Here is a 14,200-nt window from a genome sequence, read left to right on the forward strand (position 1 = left end):
AAAGCTTTGATTTTGTAGGCTGCAACTGCCAATGACATTTAGGTAATTCTGTACATTCACTCGTAGAACATTCATGCATTGGATATGCTCTCAGACCTGGATTGCTAAGGCTGCTATAGATAGTTTCTAGATCAGAGGTCCCCAACCTTTCCAACAGTAGGGTCCAGCACCACAGCACAAAATTATGCCAAGACCCGGTATATGTACAGCCTACACCACTCTGCCACCCCCAGCAGCTCCAACTCCGCCAGCACACCAGCTGAGAACAGCGTTAGAAAGCTGACGCCGGGAACGGAAGGGAAGTGCAATCCCTACATACACCGCTCTGCCACTTCCAGCCACCGCCACATCACCACCAGCTCCAGAGCTTGCTATCACCCGCAGACCCATCAGCCACAGACCAGCACTGGTCGGGAGGGTTGGGGTCCACTGTTTTAGACTCTCCAGGGGCCTTCTTCATACAAGAGTCATTGAACCCCTAAATACACTTTTTTCTTACTTTTCCTTTGGATTTTAATGTTTTTTTTTCTCTTTGCTGGAATCTGTTGTAATCATTTTGAAGTGGGATGTTCAATCAGTTCGTGTAGGTCTGATGACGGGGTTTCTTCACTGTTGTTCCCATTTTGGACCTTATTTATTAAAGCTCTCCAAGACTGGAGAAGATAGACTATCCTGGGCGATTCAGCAAAACTGGAGTGGATTTGGTACAGGATTGTCACCACTACAGGAACACAGGGCCTGATTTATTAAACCTCTCCAAGACTGGAGAAAGTAGAATATCATGATGGTGACTGGGGGATCCAACAAACCCAGAATGGATTTCTAAAAATGTGCTATTCGTTTATTTGGAGTTTAGTGGATCACCTAGGTACTCCCATGATAGTCTTCTTCAGGCTTGAGCTTTAATAAATCAAACCCATAGTGTCTATTTCCCCACTTTTTAACATTAGGAATCACGGATGTGCTGATAGTGAGGATATAAAACTATATTATAGTAAGAGAGTAAAGTAATAAGGTGGATTTCAGGGTTGCTCTGATCCTGCCAGCCTTATTACATCAAGCTTGCTAGGGCCATATTAGTGCTTTACAAGCAATAACTTCATTGTAGGCAAACCAAGATTGATTGTTATTGCTCGCTGTTGATACCATATTTGGTTATTTGTCTTTTTTCTGAAATATATCCTCCTTAATTTTCTCGTATTGTGTTGGCTTTCTCCCCAGGTATGCTCACACCTCACATGTGATTGGCGATAAGCTGCTTCTGGTAGGTGGAGTTTGGATTCACAGGCGAGGTGTACCAGGGTTGGCTGTAGTAGATCTGAAGACAGGACAAGTCAGTGAATTTGAGCTGGACACTGTGAGTATACCACTGAGGGCTGCTTTTCTTCTTCTAAAAAAACACACTTTCAGAACTAATTCATTACAAAGGGAACAACTGAATCTGCCCACAACTGTGTTGGCCATATGCATGTCCCCTTTCCCAAGAAACTTACACCTTCTACCTTACACATAGGCCTCCACACTCTGCCCGCTATCCTCCTTCTTGCACACCTTCGCATTTGCCCTTCCCCCTAAGAGAACATAGAGCAGAATTTTGAGGATTTTGGGTAAATAGAAAACTAACTCTTCCCTACATCCTTCTCACTCTTTCCCTATAAACGCTCTCTCTCTCTTTCCCTGCTATGTCTGCCCCTGCTCGTTCCCATAACCTGGCACTGCCTGCTGCAGGACTAACTCATTACAAAAGGAAAAATAGAATCAATCCGCAATTGAATGTGTTGGCCATACCCTTCCCACCTTTCCCAGTAAACGTACGCCTTCTACCTTTTACCCCTTCCATCCTAACCCATAGAGCTTGATGCTATGCCTTCTGTCCTCCTCAAGCCACCCATAACCCTCCTTCATGTTCTTCATGTGTCACCCATTCCCCCATTTCTTCTTTCACCTTCTGACCTTTGTTTTTACCACCAACCCTCACCTTAATCATTTTTTACTTTGATTTCTGCCCCCTAATCCTCCTCGGCGTTACAATTTTCCCCCCACCTTTACCCAGCACCTTCCCCATAAATACTCCTAATGCGTGCCCTGTTTTTCCTCCCAATTCTCATGTACTTACTTTTGCTTTTGCCCTCCCTTCTCTGAATCCTTTGCCTTTACCTCTCATGCCTTTGCCCCCTATTTTACAAACCTTTCCACATAAGCCTTCATCTTTTTTGTCTTTTTTTTTTCCTTGCAGGCTTCACTAGAATGGCCCCTGATGCTGCATGGTCACAGTTCTGTCCTCCTTCAAAATTCAAAGCAGGTTGTCATTCTGGGTGGAGGTGGAACCTGCTTCTCATTTGGCACTCATCTTAATGCACAGCCTGTAGTGGTAGATCTAAGCTTTGTGCTGTGTTAAACTGTCTCGCTGGGCCCTTGGGGCAGAAGGGCAAATGTGGTGATGCCATCAAGGTGGAAGCTATGGAGCATGGACATTTGGTTATATGGACTCTGCAGAAGGCTCAGTTTGAGAAAAGGGTTTGTTGTGGAAGTGCAGTCATTTATGTTGGCATGGAAGACTATTGGAAAAATGACACCATCAAACCAAAAAAGAACCCTCATCTTGTTGTTCACATTATCATTGCTCTGTTAGGACTTGAGGTTCTGTAAAAGTGGGTATAGAGTAAAGTGTTTTCTTTCTTGCCCATTGATCAACAAATAAAGTTTTTAAATCTTCAGGTTGCACTGCTACATACAGGAGGATTCAACACTGGCAAACTAACAAATTGTAGGCCAGCCAAGGATAACTCCATTTGCTACCAGAATGTCTGATTTACCTGTATGGAGTGCCATGCATGCTCACTAAATGCCCTCCCCATGTGGAACATTGATCTTTAACCCAATTCTGTGGCTTCCTAAATTGTCTTTGGTTACTTCGGTCCAGCTGACGAGATTCTGAGCCATTAACTGCAGAAACTGTCTGATTCTGACTTCCTGTTGACTGATTAGCATATCCCTGAGGCATTGCAATCTACAAATCTTAAGTGAAAGAAGACCATTCATCACTTATTGTTGAGGTACGTACCACCCTAAAACCAGAAGACCAGCCTGGTTTACCGTTGCTGCTTTTCCTTGTCACCCACATTTGCAGGTATTTCTAACTTTGCCCTTATAATTTAAGTTGGTTGTTCTAAGGTCTTGCTGGTCTTGTATCTCTGGTTACCCTGGTGGATCCAGCTTTTTTAAGAAGAAAATATCCAGTTGTAGAATACATCCGCCATAAAGGACACAACTGATAAGCATTTGGAAGCCCTTGGTGGGCTTCAAAGCCTTATATGTTTACATTCCGGCCTACAATTCAGCAGGAATCCACCTGACTGGTCATCGCCTCTCCTCACCATGGACACTTTCTGACTTTTGTGGGCATAAAATATTCCTATTCACGTTTGCCCATCTTCTCAGGTTAACCAAACATTTTGTAGTTCGCAGTTGAACTACTGGACTTTCACTTTACGACTTTGCCATTCAGCCTTTAAAATGAAGGTGTCGGCTGCAGGGTTGACCCTACCGTAATACCAGATCCTAATCATGGTGTAAATGGATGACCTCCTGTTGAGGAAAATCATCTAGGGCCCCTATCTTCCAAGGGTCAAGGAGGTGTTTAAGCCTAGGACTTCCTGCCCAAGCTAGTCTCTCCCTTTCAGGATGGGTTATTGTTCTTCTATCTCTTTGCCCTTTGCTTCAGTTCATCAAAATGATGGGGCTCTTTGGATGGGGTTCAGGTTGTGTGAGTTTATCAGCTGCTGCTTCTTGTCACCCCAAATAGAGCCTGGAAGGGGGGGGGCAGTTTCTTGTTCTACCATCTTTAAGTTCACTCCATTACTAAGCACCTTTTGAGCTGTTTTATCATCAGACTTCTGTTTCCCAGACTTGCAGGGCTACCAGCTGATGTTCTGTTCACATTGTATCCAAATTCTACCAGGTGGATATTTATTATTATTTGGTTCCCTCAACTCCATTAACGGATGTAAGGTCCTTCTGGTTGCTCCCCAATTCTTCTGTTGGTCCTGGGCCGGTTAGACATTGTATGTGTCTTTCCCACCATTCAGCTGTACAGCTTTTGAACATCCCAAATGTTTAAGACTTTGTCCCTCAATGAAGAAGAAGATCTAATTTTTTTACTTCTTTTTTGTTAAACATTGAGGGACATGGGTCCTGCTCCCTACCTCTCTGGGTTTATATTCATGTTTTCAGCACTATTTGGCTATAAAGAAACCAAACAACAAATTGTATTTTATAATAAAACCTATACTAAAGATATATTTACTGGTCTCATCATTACATTGTTTAAAAAAATATATTTTTAAATGTTTTTTGGATCCCCTTCCAATAAAATACTGAACAGATAGTAGGTGACCTCCAACAGAAAGCCAGAATGAAGGAATCTGGGGGGTCACAAGACCTTGTAATGGGCTAGGGCAGAGGTCCTCAACCCCCAGCCATCTGACAGGTGGGCCACAGCTCTGGGGGACACCGGCCAGAGCCGCTGACCACATCTCCCTGGGACATCGCAGGCCTGCAATGGGAGGGGGGGAGGTTGTGTTAACAGACACAACCTGCCCACTCTCCCATCGCAGGCTCAGACCTGGGTCTTGGCAGTTTCAGGCGGGTTCTGGCATCATGACGTCACAAAGTTTCTTCCCCTTTGAATAACACAGGGCTCCCCGCACATGCGTGGTCTGGAGTCCATGCATTTAGTGGTCCACGAGTAGTTTATTTTTCATACAAAGTTGTTTTTTTTTATTATGTTTTATATTGTGACAGGATGTCCCATGGTTTGGCCGCGAAGGTCTTGGATGGGGTGTCTTTTGTTGTCTTTTGGAGCCGACCAAGAAAGAGTTGGAGCCCAGTTGTCTTTTGGAGCCGACCAAGAAAGAGTTGGGGGGGTTCCTTGGCCACCTGCTCCATGTCTGGGTCTTCACCTGGAGCTATAGAGCACTAATGCTCTGTTTTAAAAATTTAGGAGCAGATTGCTGAGAGCTCAGTGGCTTCCCAATACTTGAAGTAAAAGGAGTTCAAGAGGAAAACGCTGCTGAGTAAGCGATCGGCTTTTGTTTATGAGGAAGAACCTTGTGTTGAGTTATATTATTAGCCAGAAAGGGATCCACCAAAGAGGTAATTAGTGGCTCAACCAGTTATTTGTTTTGTTGATTTTTTCACACATTGTGTTAACTTGTATCCTTGTGTTTTAATAAGAACTGCTGCAAGGCTGTTGCTGTGAGCAAATCCACCCACAGCAAACTCACATTCAGTGCTCGGGTGTGGGCAGCATGGAAGAAATCATTAAGCAGATGCTTCTTACGAATGCTACCCAACAACGAGCGAATTCAGCACAGAAGGAGATAGATGCAGGTTCAACAACAGTCCAATCTGGCATTCCCTTATTTCTCTGTAAATCATGATTTGTTATATAAAGCAAAGTAAAGCAACTAATTGTGCCCCAGCCGTTTCGCAGGACATTATTGGACTTAGCCTAAAAAATGTTGCCACGTTTACCCACACAGGAATTCCCAATTCAATTTTACCAGATCAAGGGAACCCCTTTATGTCTAGAGGCATGAAAGAATTGTGCCGTCTAATAGGAATCAAGCAGCTGGGTACCTGCGTGTACAATCCACAGACAGATGGTTTGGTGGAGTGCTTCAACAAGATCCTGAAGGGGATGTTGAAAAGGATGGGAGAGACTGGGATTGCCTCCCACCTTTTCTGATGTTTGCAATCCAAGATGTGTCTCAGTCTTCTACTGGTTTTCACTGTTTCAATAAGTGTATGTGTGGACACCCCAGTGACCTTCTACATGTTGCAAAAGACACATGGAAACAAGGCTACCCCCCCCCCCCCCCCTTACAGAAGTGTGATACCTTAATACAGGACAGAATCATGGTGGTTATGCTTGTAGTTAGAGAACATACCGTCACTACTTCCCACCACTCCATATCTGCCCTCCTATTGTGTGTTAATTCCCCCACCTACTAGATTGTAAGCTCTTCGGGGCAGGGTCCTCTCCTCCAGTGTCACTGTCTGTATTTGTCATTTGCAACCCCTATTTAATGTTCAGCGCTGTGTATTATGGTGACGCTATATAAATCCTGTTTATTATTAATAATAATATGCAATGGGCTCAGGAAGTCCAAAGTCTGGTCTACTATTTCACTGTGCAAAGGTTCACTCCCTCAACACAGGGGAGGGGAGAGTGATAAAATACAGAGACACCAGAGGGGAGGATGACTGCAGTTGGGGTAAAAGTAGTGGAAGGATCCCAAAGCCTTTTCTATTAGGTGGGGTAGGACTGGATTCTTTGTCTACACATGCCAAGAAGTCAAGCTATGTTCTTCCTTCCTATCTTTTCATTCCTTATGTCGATATGCACTTGTGTCGTCATAAACAGACCACACTCCCTTATTATTTAAAGGTACAATCTATATGCAATCATATTGTAAACAGACCACACATTTACTGTTCACAGGGTATTTATTGATGTCCACACATTTCCAATTAAATAGTACATCATTAAAAAATTTAATCAACATGTCATTCTAGTCTTATTTGAAGTGTTTTTTTTTTCACTGATTTAAGAAATTCTGATAATGTGAATCTCATTATTATTTATGCTTTTAAATGTCTCCCACAGTCAATTTTTTGACTCTCTTCACTTCACCTACAGTCAATCATGTTAGTTTGTACGTGACTCCAAGATTAGAAATTGGCTGCAACATTTGCCTGTGCTGCACGCAGTTAAACAATGGGTCTATGCAGCTTGTAGGGCCGTGTCCGTAAACATTGGTCGGCGGATAATTTTCTGGTCTTAGATTGTTCTGTACAATATATTCGTCAAACATCCTGCAAAGAAACAAAGACTTACTGTCAGTGTAAAAGAGGAGGCAGTCCTGAGGGAAAAGGATACCGTCTGAGAATCCTACAAGACCATGGCCAGAGCACCATTTACAAAATCCAAAGTCGCTGTTGGTAAAGCAGGAGGGCTGAGTTACTGCTAGATGGAGAAAGAAAGGGGCAAGGAGCTAAGCTTTCACTGCTAGGAGATGAGAACTGAGAGAGCTGAGCTGCAATGACACTGATGGTTCACGGAGCTACATTACTGCCGAGAGGGGAGCTGAGCTGCTGAGACAAAAAATGACGTTGGCAGTAAACATTTTGTGTTTGTAAAATTTGGCAATTTAAAGGCTCCTTTAAAAGCCAGCTCCATAAAGACACGACATGTTTTGTTTGGTGCGAAAAGCCTTGCTAAAGAGTAGAGGCACTTAAATGGCTTACATACTGACTGGAGTTTTGCAAATTTCAGTTTTTTACATTGCAGTCAATAATAAAGTCAGAGTTTCAAAGCTTTGGCCATTAAATTGTCACCATAATTGTTGGGGATGTCTGGAGAGACCCATGGGATCAAAAGAAAGAAAAATGTAGAAAAAAAAGCATGTCATTTTATTAGAATGGAAGTAAATTTCTAGCAGCTGACTTTTTATGTTAATTTCAAAGCCCTTATAGCCCATAGTATTGTCACCAAAATGACTGGAGGCAGCAGGGGATCAGAATTTTAAAAATGTTATTACTATATCAATAGACAGTTGTAGAGTAAAAGACAATGTAAATAATGGTAACATTATTTATATAACATCAATGTAGGACAGTGCGTGTCACAACCAAGTTCCTCCAGAGGTTGCTGGGAGTTCCTTGAGCAATGAGCAGTTTGCACCTCTCAGGTCAGTTTAGCTGACACCAATGATCTTATTGTCATTCTAAGGGTGACATTCTTCCCAATGGCTAGCAATATAAGAAGAATTCTTCCCACTGACCACCACACTAATGTACTGTGAGCTGTTTGTATAGTAATTATAGAAGGGGTTCCCTGAAGTCTTGAAAGTTTTTCAAGAATTCCCCCATGTTAAAACTCTTGAGAAACACTGTTTTATGATGTGTTTATGATTAAAATTTAATTTATTTACTAAATTTAAGTTTTTTTTTAAAAAAGTGGGATCCAAACTTTTTTCAAAATCAGACCCTTTAACAGGCTTTAAACTTTCTTGGGGAGAAAATGGGGAAAGCATGTATTACCCCCTCTCCTATCCTAAAAAGCAAAAAAAACATTCTCTTCTGGAAAAAAACAGAGCCCCAATGGCAGCAAGGGCCTTCCACACAATGTAACCTTTTGTATTGTGGAAGTCTGCAGGTGGGGAGTTTTTTTTGGAATCTGGAAGCCTTCAGATATCTAGCCCTTCAACCGGGGGAATGAGTACAATCATCCAAAGTATCCCTTACCCATTCCCAGAAGGACTCCTGGAAATAACAAGAGATGGATACAGTATATATTATAGGGGCCCCCACTGCACAGAGGTTATGTTGGAGGGGATATGGCCCTCTCCCTCAGCAACGGCCTTTGTCATTGTTGTGGGCTGGCGAGGGTCTGGTTTTTGCCTGCAACAGCGACTATGCAGTTTTTAACCCTTTCCATTTTGGTCAAACCAGATTCCAGACAGTCTATGCATGTGCGGGGTGGACACATTGCTGCCCTTTATCCAATCCAGAAAGATTCCAAAAGAATTAAAAGGTTTACAAATTAGGAAGGGGTCCATGCTTTTTTTTCTCTGGTACAAAAAAGGAAGATGTTTCATTTTAATCCACAGGGAGAGCGGCTGCTGTACAATGCACAACTTGTTACTAAAGTGAAACCGAGAATTCCCTTGTTTCTGGGTTTCAAGTTTTAACTTATAAGCCGCAAATTCTGAGCTGAGACTCAAAACTTAGAATGCTGTGAATTTCGACTGATCATCCCTAATTGATCTCATGCATAAACAGTCTTGAGCAGCATGAATCCAAACTTATCCACACACTTCCATTGCAGTAATTTTACAAGATATGACCAGGGTGAAAACTATTCAATTTCCTGTCCCTGTGCCAGAAATGAGAACATGAAAAGTACAATGACTTTCACTTACCTGTCCACATTTACATGGTGTAAGAAAAATATTGGGTCGCCGGCTGCCATGTGAACTTGGTTCATTATTCCACCAAAGTATACATGCACAGTGTTGTGGAGACCTGCGGGATGGAGACATTGAACACTGAGGCACAAAACCGTAAATCATGACAATACATGGGCAACAAACTATCATGACAATCTGAAGGCTCTAAGAGGCCATCATGGAAAAGCACAGGCAACAAGCAAGTCATTGTGATGGTACATTAGCATTAAATTGATTATCATGACAAGACACAAGCAGCTGCAACAATAAGTGGCAAAACATAGACAATGGTGGCAATTCCTAGACACCATGGGTACAAAATAGGCCTGGAGATATGGAGAACTGTAGGGTCTTATTGTATCTGCATAGCAATTAACCTGCTTTTCAAACCAAGGTATCTCTCTACCTACCGGGAGACCTATCGTAAAACTGGAGATGAAGAAGAAAAGTAACACCAAGGGGATGACATTATTGTTGTTTTTATCATTTGGGTTTTTGGGAGTACCAGAGTCTAACCCTCTTCTTTAGGGCTGTCAGATATAGGTGTATATATAGTGTATAAAATAATATACACATCGACTTTAAACTGATTATTTGCAACCTTTGGTTCCCTTAGTTTCTTTATCTGCTATGGTACCTCTTCAGCTTGCTGTTTATTGGCATTATTTGCAGTACCCCCATTACATCCTATTGCCTCAGCTACCCTATGTTATCTTTATTCTGTAAACTACTGACCAGGCCACCCCCTTCCCCACATAATGCAGAGGAAGCACGGAAGACATGTTTTAAGTCCATCCTGTGTGAAAACTGGAGTGATGAATTGAATGTTGTCACCCATGCAAGACCCACTACCAGTTATGTTTAGTGAGAGGTGGTGACGGAAAAAAAGGCCTTTCGGGTTCTTACTTTCCAAGCATTGCCTTGCACTGTTTATTGAGCTTCGGTTATAAGGAGCCGTGTCATAATATGGCATGGATAAACAGCGCTGTACATCATTGATTGTTGGAAGTCTAGCCGAATTTAACCCTGGTAAACGAACAATCCTCTCGCGTTGGCAAGCACACTCTTCCGTCAAGCAAACCGTTTGAGAATAATCATTTCCACATATTAGCTGGAAGAAGAACAGATAGCACTTAGTATGTTATGCTATTAGCATGTTATGAAGTCTTCTGACAATTCTTCCTAACAACGTGTAATGCCTCTTTTGTCAAAAAAATAAACCCTAGTTCGTGGTGGCATTTAACTCTACATTGTACAACCCATGCTATGTGTAGTGTAGAGCTCAGCTGTGTTTGCCGGCTACCAGAGACAATAAAACTCTTAAACATTACTAGATTGTAAGCTCTTCGGGGCAGGGTCCTCTCCTCCTGTATCACTGTCTGTATTAGTCTGTCATTTGCAACCCCTATTTAATGTACAGCGCTGCGTAATATGTTGGCGCTATATAAATCCTGTTTATTAATAATAATAATAATAAGCAGGATTACATCAACAGAAGCCATCCAATGGCCGAAGAGGAATGTCGTGCCAGCCGCAGAGTTGAAGGCCAAGATGGCTTACTCTGATACATTGATGACAGGTCCTGGACCTGTCATTGCTGCAGGGCAGCTGTCCACAAGTAACCTTACGCCAAAATCTGCATTAAGTGGGTTTCTCTTCACTTCTTGTCCTGTGGACTCAATAGGAGTGTGAGGGAAGTTCCCTTTTAGCTGCCACCACAACAAGCATTCCTTCTGGAAGCTTTCAAATTTTTGAAAACTCTAAGAGCGTTAGAGGCTAAAAACATCATGACTGGAGGAAAAAAAAGGTACCGGTATTTTTTATTGTTTCTCGTTCCATCTTTCCATAAACTCTATTGAAGCTATTTTTTGACCATCACAATTAACCAAACCTGTTAGTCCATGAGTCTGGCAGGTGGCATTTGTTTAATTTGCTGTTGTAATTGAAAAAGATGGAAAGTGGTTGGAATTGACTGAAAATTTTCATTTGTTAAAATGGTAGTAAATTGTAAAAAAAATTGTGATAAGGCAGGTTCTGTAAAATAAATAACACCTTCCACGTTCCGCTGCAGGCACCGCCATCTTCCTTCTACTATTCTTCCTAGTTCCAATCTTTGGCCATCTCGATTTGGCCGTGCAGGGATGATGTAACATCACATGGGATGTAACCTTGGGGTTCATTCAGTTTCAGTTGCCCTGGGGGATGCCAGGGTACTCAGCAGTATTAAAGTTCTATTTTACAAATGAATAATCAGGCAAGTCTTTATTACAAAAACAGACAGCCAATGTCCCTTCTGCAATAAAACACACTTACCTGCCTGATCACTGTTTTTATTTGTCAAAAAACCCGATATGGGCATGGGCAGCTCAGTGTAGGATGCCAGGATACCTGACACATCCTGGTTTCCCTTGCTGATGCCTTCCCCTGCAGGAGTTTCCTCATCCCAGCCCGGCCAATCAACATGGCTGAAGTCCCAACTCAAGTAAGAAGATTGACTGCAATTAAAAAATTCAGGGGTGAAAGGTTATTTTATTGCAGAAGGACCTGTCTAGTTGCAATTTTGTAATTTATAGGTTCAGTTCTGCTTTAATGCTGGTCACCCACAGCCAATTGGATGGAATGAAGTCACCTTGCCACCTTCATTTTCTGATGATCTAAAGAGTGTATGTTGGTTTCCTTTCATCGTTCGGTTACTTTACCAATTGAAAGTTAGCTAAAGATGAAAATTTTTTTAAAAAATGCTATGAATGGCCTCCATCTTGTCAGTACTTTGTATCAGTATACCAAACTGTGAGATCAAATATGACAGAGCTGCATGGAGTGTCTAGAGTACGGTATATTTATATCCCTCCACCAATGGGCCATAAGGGCCAAGGAATATAACTACTACATACCCTCCATTCAGAGAAGACAGAGTATTTACTGATTTTTCCATCAATGTCAGTTGCCCCAACATAATCATTGTTGCAGACAGAGCAGTTAGTTTCCAATTCCCATCTCCAAAAGGGAAAAGCAAAGTCATTATCTCCTGAGCACATTTGCAGAACCTTTTCAAGGAGAACTATACAATAGCGATGCCAGCTAAAAAAACCTGTACTGCCATGAGCATAGTTAATGATAAAAAATTCCTGAGCACCACTATTGAAAGGTCTGGTGGCATAGTTATGCAGAAAGTCGAACAAGTCATAGCAGGAGGCATCAAGGAATTTGTAGTAGATTCTGCGGAAACGATCGGCAGTGCTCAAAATGACATAATCTTTCATAATTTTAGTTTTGCCGTAATGCAATGTGGCGATAAACCTTTGTACTTGCTGAGGGCTCATTTTCTTTATGTCTTGTCTGTAGACCATATGTGGTTGATCACAGTTTGCCCCAGTCCAGCCAGGATAGCATATGCCACAGTCAGCACCTATGAACCTCGGATTGCATTGGCAAGTCCAGTTGAATAAGAAGCCAGGAGAGTTGTAACGTTCATCGTATGTCACATCTACCGGACCTACAGTTCTGATGTAGGGCTTTTGTGCACAGTATCCCCTGCCTTGATTTTCTCCACATACCGATCCCTGGAACAAAGGGCAACATTGTGTTGGCCAGGATGTAACCCCTTCAACACACTCCCTGAAGAAAAGGAAGCCATTCACAGATGCCACATAAAGCAGGATAAAGGTGGCGATAAATATTGATTTCTTCATTGATTTTAGGGTGGAATACCTGAAAGGAAGAAAAAAAAAAGAAACTAAGTTACTTTAGGATTATAGCAAGTGATAGGGCTAGGATTGTATTGTAAATATGGCCCAGTGCTAAGGTTACGTTGGGGTTAAAGATCGTGTTAAGGTTTTATGAAGCGTATGGTTAAGGTTGGAACTAGGGTTATATGAGGGTAAGGGCTAGGGATTTGTTTATATTTAGTTTGGGACTAATGTTGGGGGTCCATTTATATTAGGATTATAGCTAGTGTTGAGGCTTACATATATTTGGCTTACATTTTAGTGTTGGAACTATATGGCTTATGGCTAGGGTTTGGGCTATAATGTGGGTGTATGGAGATTAAAAATTAAAAAGGTTAAAAATAAATAATTAAAAATGTTGAATCAGTTTTTTTATACAGTACAATATGAAACAAAATGATATCCAGTGAAGGTTACATACTCACATAATTAAATGCTACCTAATGTGTGCTAAATGTTAAGATGCTAATAAATCAGGCCAAATCATCCTGAAATCAGGCAAAAAAATATTAAACTCCCTAAAATTTTGGGTAATTGTTGGGTGAATCTTGGGTGAAAACATTTCAAAATAGACTTCATTGCTGCTCATGTAAGTATTGTGTTATATTTATCAGCAGAAAAAAGGGACAGACTGCTATTTGCACATAATATCATTATAATTATTATTATTATTATTGTTAATATTAATAAATAAGATGTATATATAACAACAACATATTACGCAGCGCTGTACATTAAATAGGGGTTACAAATCACAGATACAGACAGGGACACAGAAGGAGGAGAGGACCCTGACCAGAGGAGCTTACAATCTAGGAGGTGGGGGAAGTATGACACAATGGCCCTGATTTATTAACGTTCCCCAAGGCTGGAGGGAATACACTTTCACCAGTGAAGCTGGGTGATCCAACAAACCTGGGATGGATCTGGTCCAGGAGTCAAAGCATTTGCCAGCAAATAGCTAATGCCATTGTAGAGATCCATTCCAGGTTTGCTGGATCACCCAGCTTCACTGCTGAAAGTGTATTCTCTCCAGCCTTGGAGAGCATTAATAAATCAGACCCATCAGGAGGGAGATATGGAATGGTGGGAAGTAGACAAGCAGAAAAGACAGAAGAAGATGAGTAGGCAAGTTTAAAAAATCGGGATTTGAGTGCTCTTTTAAATGAACAGAAAAGCCAGATTGAGTGGCAGCTCTAGAAAAGTCTTGGGGCCCTGCATGTGAGGAGGTTATGAGTGAGGGAGTCATTAGTAGGTCATTGAAGGAGCAAAAAAAGCGGCTGGGGGGGATTTTTCTATCAGGGCAAAGAGATAAGTGGGACTATGGAGGGATTTGAAGGCAAAGCACAGGAGCTTGAATTTGATTCTAAGGTAAAATGGAAGCCAATGGAGAGAACTACAAAGAGATGCAGCAGAAGAGGAACGGAGGGAAGGATGGATGAGTCTGGCTGCAGCATT

The 14,200-nt window shown here is 41.8% G+C and overlaps 2 protein-coding genes across 2 annotated transcripts in view; one reads left to right on the forward strand and one right to left on the reverse strand.

Moving 5' to 3' along the window:
* Positions 1 to 4,299, forward strand: part of LCMT2 (leucine carboxyl methyltransferase 2) — a gene marked incomplete at its 5' end in the record, with an annotated part of 18,820 nt that extends 14,521 nt beyond the window's left edge. The window contains 2 exons of the mRNA XM_072398615.1: positions 1,222 to 1,357; positions 2,237 to 4,299. Coding sequence (XP_072254716.1) covers positions 1,222 to 1,357; positions 2,237 to 2,398 — 298 coding nt within the window. The remainder of the gene's footprint in view (positions 1 to 1,221; positions 1,358 to 2,236) is intronic.
* A 2,192-nt stretch (positions 4,300 to 6,491) lies between these two features.
* LOC140323634 (tyrosinase-like) overlaps positions 6,492 to 14,200 on the reverse strand; it is a 13,052-nt gene continuing 5,343 nt past the window's right edge. The window contains exons 2-5 of the mRNA XM_072400883.1: positions 11,909 to 12,725; positions 9,921 to 10,125; positions 8,988 to 9,090; positions 6,492 to 6,879 (exon numbers count right to left, since the gene is read on the reverse strand). Coding sequence (XP_072256984.1) covers positions 6,708 to 6,879; positions 8,988 to 9,090; positions 9,921 to 10,125; positions 11,909 to 12,706 — 1,278 coding nt within the window. The 5' untranslated portion in view covers positions 12,707 to 12,725 and the 3' untranslated portion in view covers positions 6,492 to 6,707. The remainder of the gene's footprint in view (positions 6,880 to 8,987; positions 9,091 to 9,920; positions 10,126 to 11,908; positions 12,726 to 14,200) is intronic.

Source organism: Pyxicephalus adspersus, chromosome 1 (genome assembly GCF_032062135.1).
Source record: "Pyxicephalus adspersus chromosome 1, UCB_Pads_2.0, whole genome shotgun sequence".
Classification (NCBI taxonomy): domain Eukaryota; kingdom Metazoa; phylum Chordata; class Amphibia; order Anura; family Pyxicephalidae; genus Pyxicephalus; species Pyxicephalus adspersus.